Genomic DNA, 18,251 nt, shown 5'->3' with positions numbered 1-18,251 from the left:
ATGCTCAAGCAGTACAGACTGAATCACAGTTCATGATTCATGTTCCTAATCACTGAATGAATTTTGTTTTAAAATACTCTTTCTGCATTTATAGCTTTATGATTTCTGGTAGCCTTAATTGTCTTTGATAGAAATTATGTACTATTCTGTTGCCAAGAACATGATATACTGAAATAAGTGTTCTGATATAAATTTTCTCTAACAAATTATATTTTATGTCCAAATTTTTCAGTTTTTGTAATTTTTATTATCATACATTTCACTAGCATGTGTTGCATATAAGGGATGAATTCAACAAATGGATCTTTCTTTTTCAATTTGTTTTCTTGAAAATTTTCAAATAAGAAGAAAAGTTGAGGAGTCAAATGAACACTTGCTGACATTTACCTTGCTGATGTTCTGCCACATTTGCTTTTTCCTCTTTAGCTGATACAGAATTACAGTTTAGAAGTGGATTCTCTTGTGTGAAACCTAGATTTTATTTATGGATTACTATATAGTTTTTATACATCCATAGTGGAATTCACTTCCTTTGTTCATAGGTTCACTTTTGTTTACCTTATGTAGTTTGTGAACATCCAAACTGAATTTCATAAACAGAAAAATGACTTATTTAGAACTGCTCATCTTTTCTAAGTGAAAAAAATAGCTGATTATAGTAATACCTCATAGCTTTTTAAAAATTTAATAGTTAACTCAAGTTGAAAATAAATTTCCTTACAATTGGCCTCATATATAACACAGTTGGTTACTTTCCCAAACTTTAAGTATACATGTTTTAGTCAGATTTTTTGCTGCTACAACCAAAAGACCTGACAGGAACAAATAGAAAAGTTTATTTTGGGGCTCAGGGTTTCTGAGGTCTATTATTTTCTGAGTAAATAACAGAAATTTACTGTTATTCATTTAATAAAATCAGATGGCTGATTTCATTGCTGCAGGACCAAGGTAAGGCAGAACATCATGGTGGAAAAGTGTGGAGGGGGAAAGCAGCTGAAGACATAGAACCAGGAATCAGAGAAACAGATAATAACTCTCTTCGCCATGATAAAATACAAAACCCAAAGGCACACCACCTGTGATCCACCTTCTCCAGCCATAAGCCATACCCTACCTACCTACAGTTACTACCCAATTAATCCCTATCAATGAATTAATCTGCTGATTAGCTTAAGCTTCTCATAAGACAATCATTTCACCTCTAAACTTTCTTGCCTTATCTCACACATGAACTTTTGGGCAATACCTTGTGTCTAAACCATAAAAATACAAATATATTGAATATATTGAATTTTTTAAAAATCTTAAGGGCTTTACTTTAGGGGATAGAATCTTCATAAAATTTAAGACAAATTTTTTAAAAATTCAATAAATAAATTTTATAACTAAGAAACTCAAGTTCTCTAAAATTTGGTTTATTGATTTGGTCAAAATTCCATGACTATAATGTTAATAATCTTAATTCTAAAATTGATTACATAGTTTGATATATTAAATTGGAAGTACAATTGATTTGAATTCTTTTAAACTTCAAACACCTTAAATAGCATGTGTATGCGTATGTACCATTCCAAATTTTCAGAATTCATAAAAGCATCCATATTGGATTACATAGTCATATTGTATTTGTTTTTAACTCTCACCAGAGTTCTATGATGCTCATTAAGAAAATAATATTACCACCCTAAATTAAGGTTGTTGTTTCCAATCATATAATGTTATCATTTGCTTACTGGCCAGAGCTTTTTGCCTAGGACAGGACACCTTAACTGGGTATACCAGGACAGTTTTCCTGGTACCACTTCTGGCCACACTGATTATCTTTTGAAGCCATGCAGAAGAAAAGGGATTCCAAATTCCTATACTTGAGAGGTGGTTATATTTTGGGGATTTAGGTTACATTCTTATTTATTTGTTTAAAATGTTTTTTTGTTCTCTTAATCTAATTTTAATCCCTATATTTCTGCTTCAAAAGACATTTCTGGAGCTCCTGAATACATCTGTGTAATTCCTCAACTTTATTTTAAAGCTATGACTTAGGCCATATGTTGCAGCTAACATCTTACAGTCATTCTCTTATTGGCTTGATTAAATCCTGAGATTTTTCTTATATCCTTCCTATCTGACTCAAACATATACTTATGAATTAAATACTTATTGGATTAGATACAGCTTTGACAGATTTTATAGTTACCACAATAAAATTATGATAATTATAGCCCTTCCTTCCTTCCTTCCTTCCTTTCTTCCTTCCTTCCTTTCTTTCTTTCTTTTTCGTACTAGGGATTGAAATCACATGCTTAAAAGCACCACTGGGCCACATCTTCAGCCTTTAAATTTTTTTTTTTTTCTCACTAATTTGCTTAGGGCCTTGTTAAATTGCTGAGGCTGGCTTTAAACATCCTCCTGACTCAGCCTCCCAAGCTACTAGGATTACACATGTGAGCTACCACATCTGGCTAGCAATTTCCTGATAAAAGAAGAATTTGACTAAACTAACATATAATACTTGAAAAAATAATAATAACAATGACCTGATATATGAAGGTTAAAATACATTTAGTAAAAGAAGATAAAACCATATTACTTACCAAAATTTGCCATATTATTTACCAAGTATTTTCCAGTAACTGTCCCAAGGTTTAGCTCTTAACAATTCTGTCGAGTACGGCTCATTTTCTTATTCACAGAAGAAGAAAACTAGGCACAGAGAGTTTAAGCAACCTGTTCTAGTTCACACAGGTAGTAAGTGGCAGAGTCAGGATTCAAACCCTGGCAGTTTGAGTATACCTTCCATGTCCTAAACAACAATAGCATTAATATCATAAGGTTGAATATGTTTTGGGAACCAGATGTGTTTAATGTTAATTGTGGTTGATACTTTGTCTTCAGATAGAGAGACAAATAAATACTTACTTATTTGTAATTGACATGTCCACATAGGTAGTGAACTATTTGCTGGACTCTACAGTGACTATTGGGGCAGAGATGCTGCCATCTTCCGGAGCATGGGGCGACTTGCCCATATTCGCACTGAGCATGATGATGAGCGTCTATTGAAAGGTAGGATTGAGTCAGAATACAGAGGAAATTAGAATTGAATACAAGCCTAGATTTCATGGATAATTTTGCCACTTTGATAATTACAATATAAATATAGCTTAGAGTTTTTACAGATTTGAGAATGTTTTTGTTGGCAAAATCCTTGAGGTAAAATCTATATGGTATGTGTTCATCATTTCATATGGATTGGTTTAATTATAAAATCAATTTACCTTCCTAGCAATGCTTAGAAATCAAAATTTAAATGAATAAAACAAAGCGAATATATGAAAAGTGAAAAATTCATCATACAATAGGGTTTTTCTGTTCTTATCAATTGGTATAATTTCTAATGACTTGATTGCTTTGTTTTTCTTGTCTTAATAGGATCACATGGCACCTTAGATATAAAACTTTAGAAAGGTCACTACCCATTTACTGATAGAATTCTTTGTAAGGAATATTATTTATAATTTTTTTTTATGCTGTTATGTCTAGGAGCTCATTTTATGGTGAACATTTTCATTTTCAGCATTTTTGTGAAGCTTAAAAATACATGGTAACTCTAAGTAGCATATTATCATCATTATCAATTTAAAAATGTTTGTTGACTTGCAAATAAAATAGAGATAGCTATCCCTTTTAAAAATTGTTTGGTTAAAATTTTCAAGGAATATGTATTTTTTAATAAAATGATGAGAGTTAAAGTTAAGCTTTCAGTTGACACGTAATTTATTAGGATAACCTCATTTTGTTATTATATCTCTTTCATTTTTCTTTCACATTTTACTCCTATAGAACCAAAATTTGTAGGTGCATATATGATTCCTGACAATGAAGACCGAGATGACAACAAAGTGTATTTCTTTTTTACTGAGAAGGCCCTGGAGGAAGAAAGCAATGCCCACTCGATATACACCAGAGTGGGGCGACTTTGCGTGGTGAGGATGGTGTTTCTAACTCATTAAAATTGCTTATCTCACAATCTATGGCCATGCATTTGTTACAAATTTTATAGTAGGTTTCTGCTTTAAATATTTAGTATTCTATAGGCATCCAAAATTGGCATTTAATAAAACAAGATTTATAATTCATGTTTTAGTCAGAGTTTTCACTGCTTTGACTATTCCTTGGGGCTTGAGGTGAGGCAGAAATACATGGCCAAAGAGTATGGCAGAGGAAGTGGCTCACATTATGTTCAGAAAGCAGAGAAAGAAACCTACTTGCCAGACACCAAATATATACCTTAAAGGCACACCCCCAAGGACCCACCTCCTCCACCCACACCCTTCCATTGCCAATTAATCCCATCAGGGGACTCATTCACTGATTGGACTAATTGTAACCCAATCATTTCTCCTCTAAACCTTGCATTGTCTCACACATGAACTTTGGGAGAGACCTCACATCCAACCATAACACTTCACATCTATAAAAACTTCATATCTAGTGCAGGTTTTATCTGCGTTTTTTAATCTGCATTTTGTATGATTTTTCTCATTTTCAAAGCTATTACTATAAACAGTCTATAGTTAGTTTTAGAGTTACAGTTAAGTTATAGTTATAATAAGTAGTCTATAGTTAGTCTGTATTTCTTCCTAAAAAGAAGTTTGAGGGTTTTTTTAATGAAATACATTAATAAACCAAATTAAATAAACCAAAATCTTTTTGTTTCTTTAGTCCACAATCTAAATAATATACACAACTGTGTTTGAATAATTCAAGTTGGTTGACTTTATAGAAAAAAAATCTGTAGTTTGAGTATTCAGTCAGGTTTGGAATAGTCAAACAAATTGAAGTAGCAACATGTACTTAGAGACTGCTAATAATATTACAAATGTAAAGTAAATCTGTCAGTTAAGAATCAATTTAAGTGTAGATTTAAGAGGGCTTGGGATGTGGCTCAGTGGTAGAGTGCTTGCCTGCCATTTGTGAGGACCTGGGTTCAATCCTTAGCACTACAAAAGAGGACAAAGAAAAAATTTAAAGAACTTGTATGCATACATACATATGTAAGTTATGTGTACATTCTCTCTGTGTGTGTGTATAGATTATTTATCAACAAAATAAAGGTTACAGTGTCATAAAGCCCACTCCTTCATTTAAAAGAGACTACTATGTTAACATTGTTTAATACCTAGAAAGCAGACTGAATACTTCAGAGTGATAATACACTGACAAGTCAGAATGTGAAAAACAAAACAAAACAAAAACTATAGGAATATATGTTAGTATTCATTTGAGGCTTATGCTAAATTTTCTTAAATAGGAAAAAAAAAAGCTATAACTCTTGACATCTGCACATTGACTAATACTAAATCTGTTGTTGGTAAAAGCTCTTTATGTGCCCATTTACCTGTTTTCTTTTTCACAGAATGATGTGGGAGGGCAGAGAATACTAGTGAATAAATGGAGCACGTTCCTCAAAGCAAGACTGGTTTGTTCAGTACCCGGAATGAATGGAATTGATACATATTTTGATGAATTAGGTAAGTATTATTTTGAGAATTAAATTTTACTCTTTGATGTGTAGCTCTCATTATGTCTGGTACATGTGGAAAACTTGTTTCCTGCAAAATTTGACTAGAGCACCAACCTAGAGCATGTTTCTATTCTTTTCATTTTAACCAGGTGCCTGGTGATAGCAGAGGAGTTGCAGGAAAAAAAGGAGATCCATCTCATTAGTTTAGAGTCAGTGCCTCTGGTTCCGTCTGTGTGGGTTAGCTAAAAACCCAGAACACTGAAAGGATTCACCCTGTTATGTTTTGGTCACAGTTGTCTGGGTGTATTTGGAAATTTATGTCTTTAAATCTATAATAAGTTCTAAACTATTTCATGTGAATATGTTTTCTCTGCATGTAAAGAGGGCTAAAAACTCCAATTGATAGATGGGTCTTTAATTTTTCAGAGGATGTTTTTTTGCTGCCTACCAGAGATCATAAGAACCCAGTGATATTTGGACTGTTTAACACTACCAGGTGAGAGATTTATACAGTCAATATAAAAATGTAAGCAAGAATTGTCTCTCTAGACTCTCCTTTCATGGTTTATATAACTTGGAAATACTATTGACCCAGTCATCATTCTTGTTTTCTGTACTTTAAATCACCAACTTCTCCTTGTTCACCCACGATTGCAGCTCATTTTCAAAGCCACAATCTCAGTCCAGATTCTTGTTTTTGTATGCGGTATCCTAGCATCCTCATGTGCTTTAATATCCTGACCTCTTCCCTCTCTAATCTACAAAAAAAAGGACAACTTTTTTTCTCATGTAATTTGTCAGATATTGATTTAATGTTTCAGAGACCAGGATAATTCTTTTGTCTTATCAAATTGAACCTTCTAAGCCAGAGTTTTATTGTTCTTTAATAACGGTTACCCACCCATCTTTGAAAGATTCCCCACCCCTGCCGTGAGCCCTCCACTGACAAGATAATATGTTGACAGATTCTAGTGCTTATATTGCCAAATACCATCACAGTATTTTTATTTGTTCACTTCTTTTGCTTGAAATGACTTTGTCTTCCAACATTGGTTTGTGTCAGTTCTCAACACATATCAATTGTCATGTCCAGGAAATAGCCCTTGGTTCCTTAGTCACTAAGCAATCTTCCTGCCCATTTGTTCTGGCCATCTTCCTCCAATGTATATTCACAGTCAACACCTTTATGATCTGCTCTCCTTCTTTCAAATATGCTATTCAATTTAGTGCTGATAATCTGTTATTTTTCCTTTACATTCTTATATATTTGTATAAGAATATAAAGGAAAAATAACAGATTATCAGTGAAATAATAGTTCATTCATGGATGAAAAAGTATGACTAAAATATGTTTTGGTTGAAAGTTTATGTACACAATTTCCTCAGTATCTTTCCAAATAAGGCAGAGAATGGATAAAATGATTTGAGTGAGAAATAAAGAATATATCTCACTCTCTCAGCAGAGATGCAATGATCTTACTCAGTTTCTCATTTGCATTGTATTGGCCATAAACTGTCCATGACCCTGTATACTGTACTTTACTTAGAGACTTTCCACACAGCCTTTTTGAGTTTTTCAGCAGGTGATTTCAAATGCTCACTTTGGAAAAAATATAAGCTCCTTGAACAAGTATGGTGCTGTTGTAAAGAGACCTTTTTCTGCAACAGGGTAACATGGAAATAACATTCTATCAATTATTTCTTGAGCAAAGAAATATTTAATAAAGATTGGCAGCTATCACAGTTCATTGAAAGTCCCTTAATTTTCTTTTACTTCATTTTCTTCCATATGCCAGTAAATAATTTATATGTTTCTTGAACACTCAATGGCTTTATACAACGAACTCAAGTTATGAAATAATGCATAGGCTTTTTAATGGATTAGTATGATCAATTTATAAGCCACTTTCCTAAAGGATAGCATATTGGATTTTTCTGAAAAAAGAAAGACAAGCTTTTCTTCTGTAATTTCCATTTTGACTGTTCAATTCATATACAAATCTGAGAAAAAAAGCTCCCAGCTGTTACCTGACATAGAATGGTTGATATTCATGGAATAGTGATCAAAGGCTTATTGTCACTTTAGTTGAAAGACTATGTCTAGTTTTCATCAGTATCCCAGGCATTTGCAATTGCTTCAAGGTGTGTTATAAAATGTTGATTTGATATCCTTAGACAGTAACATTACTGCTGTTCTACAGGTGTAGGAAATCCTATATTTATACAGAATTTTTCATTTTAGAAAACACTTTCACAACATCACTTATTTCCATTCTCATACTACAGAGGTTCAGAAGATGTTAGAATTCATTCAGATCATGACAAATTAAGTAATACAGCCAGTTGTTTTTTTTTAAAAAAATCTTTTAGAAATATCCTTTTGCAGAATCTGATTCCAAATACCCACAATAAAATTTGCTGTGGTTAGTCAACTGCTTTTTTTATCCTCTGAAAATAGAAATTTTTATCAAGAAAATCATTTTAATTGCTGCTACTTCTGGAGGTGCGGGAGCTGAGCTTTATAGAATTTAAGTAAATTTTCTCAAGTTTAATTTATTCGGGCCAGTCATCTTCCCACAATAGCACAGTTTTCAGTGAACTAGAGGAAAGAATTCAATAAGTGTGCTAATGTTTATGAGACCTCTGGATAAAAGAATGGAACAGAGTCTTAAGTTTTCAGGAGACATTAAGTTTCTCTTCATATCACATACACTGAGAAATCTAATAAAATTTGGATAAAACTTTTTAAAAAATATTTTTTAGTTGTAGATGTATACAATATATTTGTTATCTAAATAATTTATTATTATCTAATTAGAATCTAAATAATTTATTCATTTATTTATTTTTATGTGGTACTGAGGATTGAACCCAGGGCCTCACATGTGTGAGTCAAGTGCTCTACCCCTGAGCTACAACCCAGCCCTTGGATAGAACTTTTAGCAATATTAATAGTATGGTGATTAAAAGAACTGTCTGCTTTGAAGATAAAACAATGTAAAAAGAGATAATAACTTAAAATGGGTAATTAAATATGAGGATGAATCTTTTTAACTGTAGGTCAGATTTTCCTTAACAAAAATGAAAAAACACAATATGCGATTTAACAATAATAAATTGAAGTTACAGATTTTCTTTAATGGTCTTCTAAAAGGGTAATTTTAAGCTATCATAAATAGTAAATTAAAGAAATGTTACATTTTGAAATTTCAATATTTAAAATATTGCAGTAGTTAATATTTTCAGAATAATCTATGTTTAAAGGAATTGCAAAATTTTTACCCAAAAGATCTTTTTAATCTATGTATGTTGGAATATTTGACCAGGTGAACTGTTGGTTCCCAAAGAGTAATTACTTTTTAAATTTTTTTTTATTTTTCAGTAATATATTTAGAGGGCATGCTATTTGTGTCTATCACATGTCTAGCATCCGGGCAGCTTTTAATGGACCATATGCACATAAAGAAGGACCTGAATACCATTGGTCACTCTATGAAGGAAAAGTTCCTTACCCAAGGCCTGGTTCTGTAAGTTCAGCTATTTTGATCAGTTTTTCACATGCTTTGCCAGAGTTTACAATTAAGCAATTAAGGAATTGTATATTTAAAGTATACTTGGAGGATAAAGAAACAACTGTTTCATATTCTTATATGCTTGTTATTTGATGAAAAGAACATAATGGATACATTGTAGCAGTATGATAAAGTCTATATAATTATTGATATTTTGGCTAAATAGTTCCACCTAAAGTTTTACTTTTAAGGGTACTGGTGAATACAGAAACATCTAATAAAATGAGAATCATATATTTTCCTCCCAGCCTGTTGAGGAGAATTAGTATCACATGTAATTTCTAATCAAGAAAATGTTGCCCAGGTTTTATATTTTTTTTCTTTCTTTTTTTATTTATTTCTTACATACATGACAGTAGTGGAGTGCATTACATTCATAATTATCCATTCACAGCACAATTTTTTATAACTCAGTATATAGAGTATGTTCACACCAAATTATGCCATTGTACATGAGCTCTCCCAGGTTTTATATTCTTTCTTTAAATATTTTTTTTCGTTGCCAATGGACCTTTATATTATTTATTTATATGTGGTGCTGAGAATCAAACCCAGTACCTTGCACATGCTAGGCCTCCAGTTCTAATATGGGTTAACCTCTAAGTTCTCTAGGCCAAAATTTCTTGTTACTTGTTATTTAGCAGATCAAAAAGAAGTTCTTTTTCTCCACCCTCTTAGGATATTTAACACCTTGCTTCATATCTTTATTGCCTATTTGAAAAAAATAAGTGCCAATAAAAAGTATAGGTAGAGTATGGGACATTGTCCCACTTGCCTCTGAATCATGGATAATAAGATTCCCCTCATTAGCCATTCAGACTTTTGTGCTTTTAATTGCATACATGTCTAAAATTTGGATGATGATAATAATGGTGATGGTTTCACATCATGGATCCTATATGCAACTATGTTGGAAAAATGTTATATCACTCTAGGTGCTGTGTGAGGCATGGGGAACAAACATTTAACTTGTCATGCAAGTCAACATCTAGACTTTCATGAGCAGCTGGTGAAATCTCATCACCACCCTGATTCCATAATCACTTGCAAGCCAAATAGAAACCATTTTTGCAGAGTCAATCCCAAAGTGGATACAAACCTTTCCTCCATTAACAAGTGTAAGTCTTTCCCATTATAATCACTCTCTTTCACTGGCTTAAAATTATTACTTCCAGTAAAACATAAAGTATATATTTTATTTCACTCCATTGATTGAAAAGTACACTTTACATGAAGAAAACCCAGTTCTGTGGCTTTGCTGGAAAGACTTCTTTAAACCACTTGGCCTTATAGAGATTGTAGGAAGTGACTAAACTGCTTCCAAGATAATCCAAAATGTTTCTAATTATGTATCATCAAAGTGCAAGCAAGTGAAAATTTTGTGCCAAATTAAGAAATATGGCCTGATTTTTAAAAAACAAACCATTATAAATGCACTCTTTGTAGAATCTGATTACTAAAGTAATGTTTTTATACTCTAAAGTGGAAAATTTTTATCAAGATAATCATTGAATTTGCTGCTGGTTTTGGAAAAATAAATGCATGAAATGAGGGATTCCTTATTAACAAGCATGAATCAACAGAGTTGAAGGTATCCCAAGAAGTAACTTAAAGTGCTGGTGAGCAATTTTAGATTCAGTGATTTAAGAATTGAGACATGTTATAACAAATGTTTGCAGTTTTTTGCTTATTGTGTCTAATCCATACAAGAATAATGAAAATTCATAGACATTATAGTAGCACAACATGGAGAGGGTTTTTTTTCAATAATTAATGGTGATGAAATTTGAATAGGTTTCTATGTTACAGCATTAAAATCCTGTAGTCTCTTAGTCAATCAGAACCTTCACCAGTCATACTTATCATAGTCTCAATAATTGAAAAGATATTTTGTGCAGTTGTGATTCTTAGTTTGAGAGAAGATTTAGCACCACAAAGAGACTTTGTTTTTCTGAGAGATTCTTTACCTTCAAATTTGAATTCACAATGTTAAAAGTTAAATCAGGATAATTAATTTTAGCATTTATACTGTTACAGAATTTTGCCAGCCCCAAACTGTCCTGGTATTAAATGGATTTTACTTTTCCAAGATTTTGCTACTTTCTTTATATTTTTAGGGCTGCATGTTTAAAATAATTTGGCATTCCATTGCAATTTTTAATTGAGTCTATTTCTGTAATGAAGAATATATGGCTACTAAATACTTTTAAATGCACAGTTGATTAATTGAACAGCTCCCACTTTTTAAATTCTTCTTATAAAGGATCATAAATTTACTGTTTAGATTTAAGGCAGAAATAATTGTCTAATCTGCTTGCATTTCAGTGTGCCAGCAAAGTGAATGGAGGGAGGTATGGGACCACCAAAGATTACCCTGATGATGCCATTCGATTTGCGAGAAGCCATCCACTAATGTACCAGTCTATAAAACCTGCTCATAAGAAACCAATATTGGTAAAAACAGATGGAAAATATAATCTGAAACAAATAGCTGTGGACAGAGTGGAAGCTGAGGATGGCCAATATGATGTCTTATTTATTGGTACAGGTAAAGAGACAAGAGAAAATATCAAGGCATTTCAGTTGGCCCCTAAGATAATAACTTTAATAGTGTTTAAGAAAGCACCTATGGACAAGTGTCCAGATGATCCCATTAGCCCATCTGCACACCACTCATCTGAAGTAAGAACACTTGTGAGAGTCTCCATCATGTGACTGCAACAGCAAGATTTATGCCTGTCGTCGAACCATGAGTGATACTTTCATTGTCCAAACTATCATGATTTAGGTAACAAATTGTGTGGTCATCACTCTTGTTCCAGATCTGAGGAATGGTGACATAATCAAAGAGAGAATTTAGGGCTGTTATAACACACAATTCCTGACACAATTTCAATACTTAATACATTCACATACGTGAAATAATTGAAGAAGTGAATAATTGATCTTCATAAACAAGTTGATTCCAATGGATCTTATATAATGGAAAAAGGGTACCGTGGGAAGCATGGTTCTCCTGTGAGCCCCAAAGCCCCTTTCTTGCCTTTAGCTGCTCAGTTTACTGAACTTACTGAGCTTATGATTCTACAAACAATTTATGACAATAACATCACACAAGTCTGTAATCACAAAAATGCTTATCAACCTCCATCAGAAAAATACTTTTGTACTCAGGAGGTCAAATGTTACCTGTGATGCAGATAAACAATTACCCCAAAGCTATAATATACTGGGTTAAGAAGATGAAGTATAATGAATATGCTAAAAATGAAAATTGCAAATAAATTCAAAATTTCAATTAATGCCATACATTTGCTTTAATTTGTGGACGAGAACCTAGATTTCACATTCAGAGTAATGGAACAAATACTGAGAAATACTTTAAAGAGCTATAGCAATTTTAAAACTTGTTAAAACCATCATTTCTTTCTTTCTTCTTATGCAGCATAATGATTGCTATAGCAGTTGCTCTTTAGAGGAGTAAGCATTCTACACTATGTAACATCCATCACAGACTTATAACTCTGAAGAGATATTGGAATATGCTCAGTACAGTAATCAGGATGTATTACTAATATGCATGCTTGGAAAATAATAAAAGATTTAAGCAAGGAAATATAAATCTTATTTCCATAAATTGATCTCTGGTACAAGCTATAATTTATCTACTCATTTTAAGAAGTTAATATTAATATTATGCTTTTCTTGTGTTCAAGATTATCAATGTATCATACTTCTCAAGGAAACCTAAAATTATTTGGCAATGAGTCTACTCATAATGACTTCCAACAGAGATTAAAAAAAAAAAAAGAAAAGAAAAGGTGGAGGTTCCATAAACAAGATGTGTATTTGATAAAAATTAAGCAAACATATTATTTTAAAATGCTCTGGAGATCATAAAATAAAGTAACAGTCCAAGACATATTTTCTTGCAGATTGACCAAAGATATTTTGAGAGAATTACAGAAGTATCAGATATATATTTGTGCTATCAAACATACCATGTTTAACTCAAAAACAGCATCATACTAAAACACAAGTTTTCAGAAGAAAAGAACATGGTTGATGAATATGTGATGAATAGACTGGAAAATATCACAACTTGTATTTATTTCTCCCAATACTTATCAGATGTAGGCTTTAATGCAACACATGTATAGTCATTATCACAAAATCAGTAGTTGCAAATTAATAATCTGACTTACATCTTTTCTTTTTGCCTGATATAGTAATTGAGAACAATTTAATATGTGCTTACTTTTCAAGATAATATTTTTTTAGTTAGTTGAAAATCAGGTAATTTCCATTGTTTAATTACCATTCGGCTTTATTAATCCAGTTACAAGATTTGATAATTTTTCAACAAATAGCTCAAATATGATAAAAACCCTTCAATCAACATTTCCAAAGTTTTTTCCTCCTGAATTGTTACTTCTAACACCATATGAAATTATTTGTGCAGCTAAATTAGTTGTATTTTAAAGTTTTCATTGGAAGAAACAAGATTAGAATATCATGAATAATAAAAATAAAATGGAATTTTGAAATATAAATATAGAATTATAAAGTGTTATAAAATTGTGAAAGCTAAATGGTTGGTATGGGAGGACTCATAATACTTTCTAAAATAGTGTAAACGTAATTTTTTTTTTTTTAATTTAAAAGTGTATTTAGAGCTGGGGGTATAGCTGAGTGGTAGAGCACTTGCCTAGCATGCAAATGGCCCTGGGTTTCATTCTCAGCCCCACAAAAGCAAACAAATAAAAAGTGTATATGTTATTTCTGTATCATGTTGCTTAGAATGTTCCCTAAATTTAAAACAATAGTTTCTTAACATGAAAGTAGCCAAGGTAAAATATTTTCTTGCATCACACATTGTAGAACAAGCTAGAATAATATGGCATATTGTATATTTATTAATTCCAAAAGACATTTTGGTTTCTGAACTTATAATTGAATTTTTTGGATTAAACCACTTGAATGAGTGTGTGTGTGTGTGTGTGTGTGTGTGTGTTTTCAAAATAATATTTTTATTCTTTTTGGTTAGTGGAAATTTTGGATTAATAGTTTTATATATATATATATATATATATATATATATACACATATACATATAGACAGATATGTAAACACATGCATATATATATATATATATATATATATATATATATATATATATATATATACATATATATACAGAGAGAGAGAGTTTGTTTTAATTCTTTTGGCCAGGCGTATAAAATTCTTAATTTTACTAATTTACCATATGGGCATATAGGTAGTCAAATGGTTTTTAACTTGCAGCGATTAAATGTTTAATGCATCTATGATTTCACATCTTATTTGAATTTATAGTTTCATGTGGTTTTAACTGTATGAAAATCAATTGTGGCATACCTTCTAGTTTATCTGTTTTCTTTTCTTTTTTCTTTTTTTGCTTTCTTACAGATACTGGAATTGTCCTGAAAATCATCACAATTTACAACCAAGAAACAGAATCCATGGAAGAAGTAATTCTAGAAGAACTTCAGATATTCAAGGTATTTTTAATAAATAATATACCCAAGATTATGTACTGCAGAAAATTACAATTTAGAATTAAGTTGAAAAGATGTTATGTCCATTTATTCCCTAATAAGTGTGCTGTGAATTCATAACAAGAGGAATGATTTGAATTTCTAATGCCTCTGGTATTTCATTGTCATAGACATTTCAAAAGAAGAGACCTGTCTTCATGTAGCATAAAAATAATTTTAATATAAAAACTGCTACTATAAAAAAGTAACATACTACATAGGAATTTCAGAGTGACAGTTGCAAAGTCTCATCTTGTACAAATGAACTATCAATAGTTACAAAAAGTAATATGTTTTCATATTGTGGACATTGTGGCTCGACAAGCACACTGCTTTTAATTATAGTGTATTAACTACACATATAATTTACTAAAAATAGAAAATAATAATCTGAAGATTATATAGGACTAAAAAATTATATATATATGTGTGTGTGTGTGTGTGTGTGTGTGTGTGTGTATAATATATATTATATAAATACACTTTGAAAGGTCTCATTTTTCTCAGCAGTTATGGTCTTTAAGATCACCATTGCTTCTGAGGGAAATACAGAGTTAGGTTCCTGCAAATTTCTGATTATAATATTTTCAAGTGATCAATATATAAAATTGTTTTATGTGTGTTCCTGTTAAAACACATCTTTCCGTTTATATACTTAGTTGATTAATTAATAACTGAGTTTACAGTCAACAGCACTATAATTCACTGAATGAAGGTTATCATATGAAAACATTTTCTATGTTAAGATGCAATGTAGCCTTTTTGAGTTTAGAAACTATAAAAGGCACTTCAGCTCTAGGCTTGGAGGTCATTTTATATAGCAAAGTACTAACAAAAAACAGCATGTAAAGAAATGTCACTAAATAGTGTGAAGGACACTTGTTTACATCCTGGGTGCTGAAACTTGATTTCAGCTGATAAGTGCACCATCTGCAAAATGTGCATCTGCATGTCCTCAAATGAGAGCCACAGCAAGTTGTTGATATTGGGATTACAATTAATTTAATAGTAAGTGGATTTGCACACAGAGAATATACAAATGATAAGACTCATCCATATATGTAGATGACAGATATATGTGAAAACACTTTATTAATAGCAGTACATTTTACCTTGGCTGTCTGGAGACCAGATTTCCCCAGTGCCCCACACTAAGTTAATCAGAGGAACTTTGCTTTTGTTTATTTTGTATTTTAAGCCTCTGTGTAGGACTGATTTCATGATAGGTCTATAGCTCTCATATGAAGAGCATGCACTGCCATGTCTTTTCATATAAATTCTACATCATTTTCTGAATGAATAAATGAATGATACACTCATGTATAAAGCGTTTTGTGGCTTAAAATATATTTTTTAAATCCACTGATATAAAGTATCAAATATTTCAAAAAATAATTCTGAAAAGGGTAACTATCCTGAGTTAATTCTGTCTGCCTATTATTTCTCCACTTAGAGAACTGATTGAAATTTGTCATGTTCCTTAAAGATGCTCTGAATCAAGACAGCTAATACCACATGCTGACTCTTAAAGCTATGCTACATGTCATCCCTCCTTTGGTGCAATTCTAAGAAAATGAGGTTATTCATCTTGTTCTAAGAATCCAGGATTCATACTGATTCACCATGATCACTCCAACAGAAAGTGTTTTGTTTAGGCTTGGGTTAAAATAATTAAAGATCATATGGTTTACTAGTAATAACAAGTACTCTAGAATATAACTATTTTACTTTTAATGGTTCAAGAACACTCTGACTTCGTTATTTTAATTAAGGATACTAGAATTAGAAAGCACGAATAGTATTCAACTGCACATGCAAAAAGTACATTCCAGAGACAGTGAACTGATTAGATTATTCACCGTTTTTTTTCTCTCATCTGTATATCTATTCCTATCCATGAAAAAATTAAAAACTTGTATTTTAGTTTAGTTGAATTTACATCTAATATAAAATGAAAGCTGTAGTTTGCGAGGAATAGAACCACTCATATGCCTTATTTGATTTCAGGTGATTTACAACCATGTTAAGGTAGATATTCTGTGATTTCCTTTCTTAAAAAAGATTTTTTTTTTTTCAGGATCCAGTTCCAATTATTTCTATGGAGATTTCTTCCAAGAGAGTAAGTTGTATATGTGCATATGTGTGTGTGTATGAGTTCTGTAAATTAGTTAAGGCCAAAGGATGTAAGAACATTAGTACTTTTCATCTATATGAATGAGCTGCAGTTTTCTCCCTTAATTATTTTCTTTTGTTGTGGTAAGAACACGTAACATGAGATTGATTCTCTTAGTGACTCTTAAAAATACACTATTGTTGACCATAAGCTCAGTGATATACAACAAATCTCTTGAGCTTACACATCTTGCTTGACTGAAACTTCATGCTCATTTATGATAAAACATTATTCCCTTGTTATTTTTCACTATTTTTTATGCAGAAATAATGGTAATAATAACACACAACTATGTAGTGAAATTCTTCTTTCCTTCTCTTCATTGGAATCAATTTTTGATGTGAACTTCTTTAGAAACTGTTGTTGCATATATTGCCTCAAATTTATTTATCAATAATTCTTCATGTTTAGCAAATAGTAGTCCTTTTCTTTTAGTGTATTTTACAACCATTTTTATCATTACAAACACACACATGCACACACACACACACAGACAAATCACTTTTCTAAATGTTTATGTCAATATTTGAAAGACTATTTATGCAATCTCTTATTGGATGTTCTTATAGATCTTTAAAAGGAGACCTAGAGTGTTAGATAATGCAAGAGTCTTTCTGCTTAGATAACCAATAAAAGAACAGTTTTTTGAGTTCTTGTCAAGCTGAGTCTAGCAATTTTATTACTCCTGCATTTAATTCTGTAAAAGTATTTCAAATTATGGAAAAATGAAAGTGGTGATTTTCCATTATCTATCCTGAGCAATTGCTGGGCTTTTACTGAAGTGTCTGTGTTTAAATTTGGAAATTTGGTTATAATAGTTCAGTTTAAGTGTTGTTCATTTCCGCTAGTGGTTTCTCTCTGCTTTCCATAGCAACAGCTGTATATTGGATCTTCTTCTGCTGTGGCTCAAGTCAGGTTCCATCATTGTGACATGTACGGAAGTGCTTGTGCTGACTGCTGTCTAGCTCGAGACCCTTACTGTGCCTGGGATGGCATATCCTGTTCCCGGTATTACCCAACAGGCACACATGCAAAAAGGTGAGACATGTTTCTCAATGAAGTGATTCTTTTGTTCAGAAAAATGCTAAAGCTTATTTGGTCTTTTTTGTACCCATTCCATGAAATAACCATGATATTTTATTTAAATAAATCATAGATATATTTTGATCATAATATAATACTTGAAATTTTCCTGAAAATTACTTTCATGTATTATTGTGTATATGTATTGGGGCTGAATAGGCTTTTGGACTTTTATTTTTCCACCTGGGTTTGAATCAACTCTTCCGTTTTCTAAAATTTTTTCTGGAAGACATGAAAGAAGTTTAGACAAATGTAAAATGTGGAAATGGCAGGCCAGCACTCTTGAAGGATTCAAAGACTTAAAAAGAAAATAAATAAATAAG

General features: G+C 31.7%; 1 protein-coding gene across 1 annotated transcript in view; it reads left to right on the top strand.

The window, feature by feature from the left end:
- Sema3e (semaphorin 3E) overlaps positions 1-18,251 on the top strand; it is a 256,296-nt gene that overhangs the window by 215,088 nt on the left and 22,957 nt on the right. The window contains exons 6-14 of the mRNA XM_071607884.1: positions 2,944-3,063; positions 3,841-3,983; positions 5,417-5,531; positions 5,951-6,020; positions 8,907-9,051; positions 11,422-11,644; positions 14,545-14,636; positions 16,750-16,791; positions 17,717-17,883. Of these exons, the coding sequence (XP_071463985.1) occupies positions 2,944-3,063; positions 3,841-3,983; positions 5,417-5,531; positions 5,951-6,020; positions 8,907-9,051; positions 11,422-11,644; positions 14,545-14,636; positions 16,750-16,791; positions 17,717-17,883 (1,117 nt within the window). The remainder of the gene's footprint in view (positions 1-2,943; positions 3,064-3,840; positions 3,984-5,416; positions 5,532-5,950; positions 6,021-8,906; positions 9,052-11,421; positions 11,645-14,544; positions 14,637-16,749; positions 16,792-17,716; positions 17,884-18,251) is intronic.

The sequence above is a fragment of the Marmota flaviventris genome, chromosome 1, assembly GCF_047511675.1.
Source record: "Marmota flaviventris isolate mMarFla1 chromosome 1, mMarFla1.hap1, whole genome shotgun sequence".
In the NCBI taxonomy this organism is placed as follows: Eukaryota; Metazoa; Chordata; class Mammalia; order Rodentia; family Sciuridae; genus Marmota; species Marmota flaviventris.
Note: the sequence above shows the minus strand (reverse complement) of the source record. Positions and strands in the feature narration are given on the sequence as shown.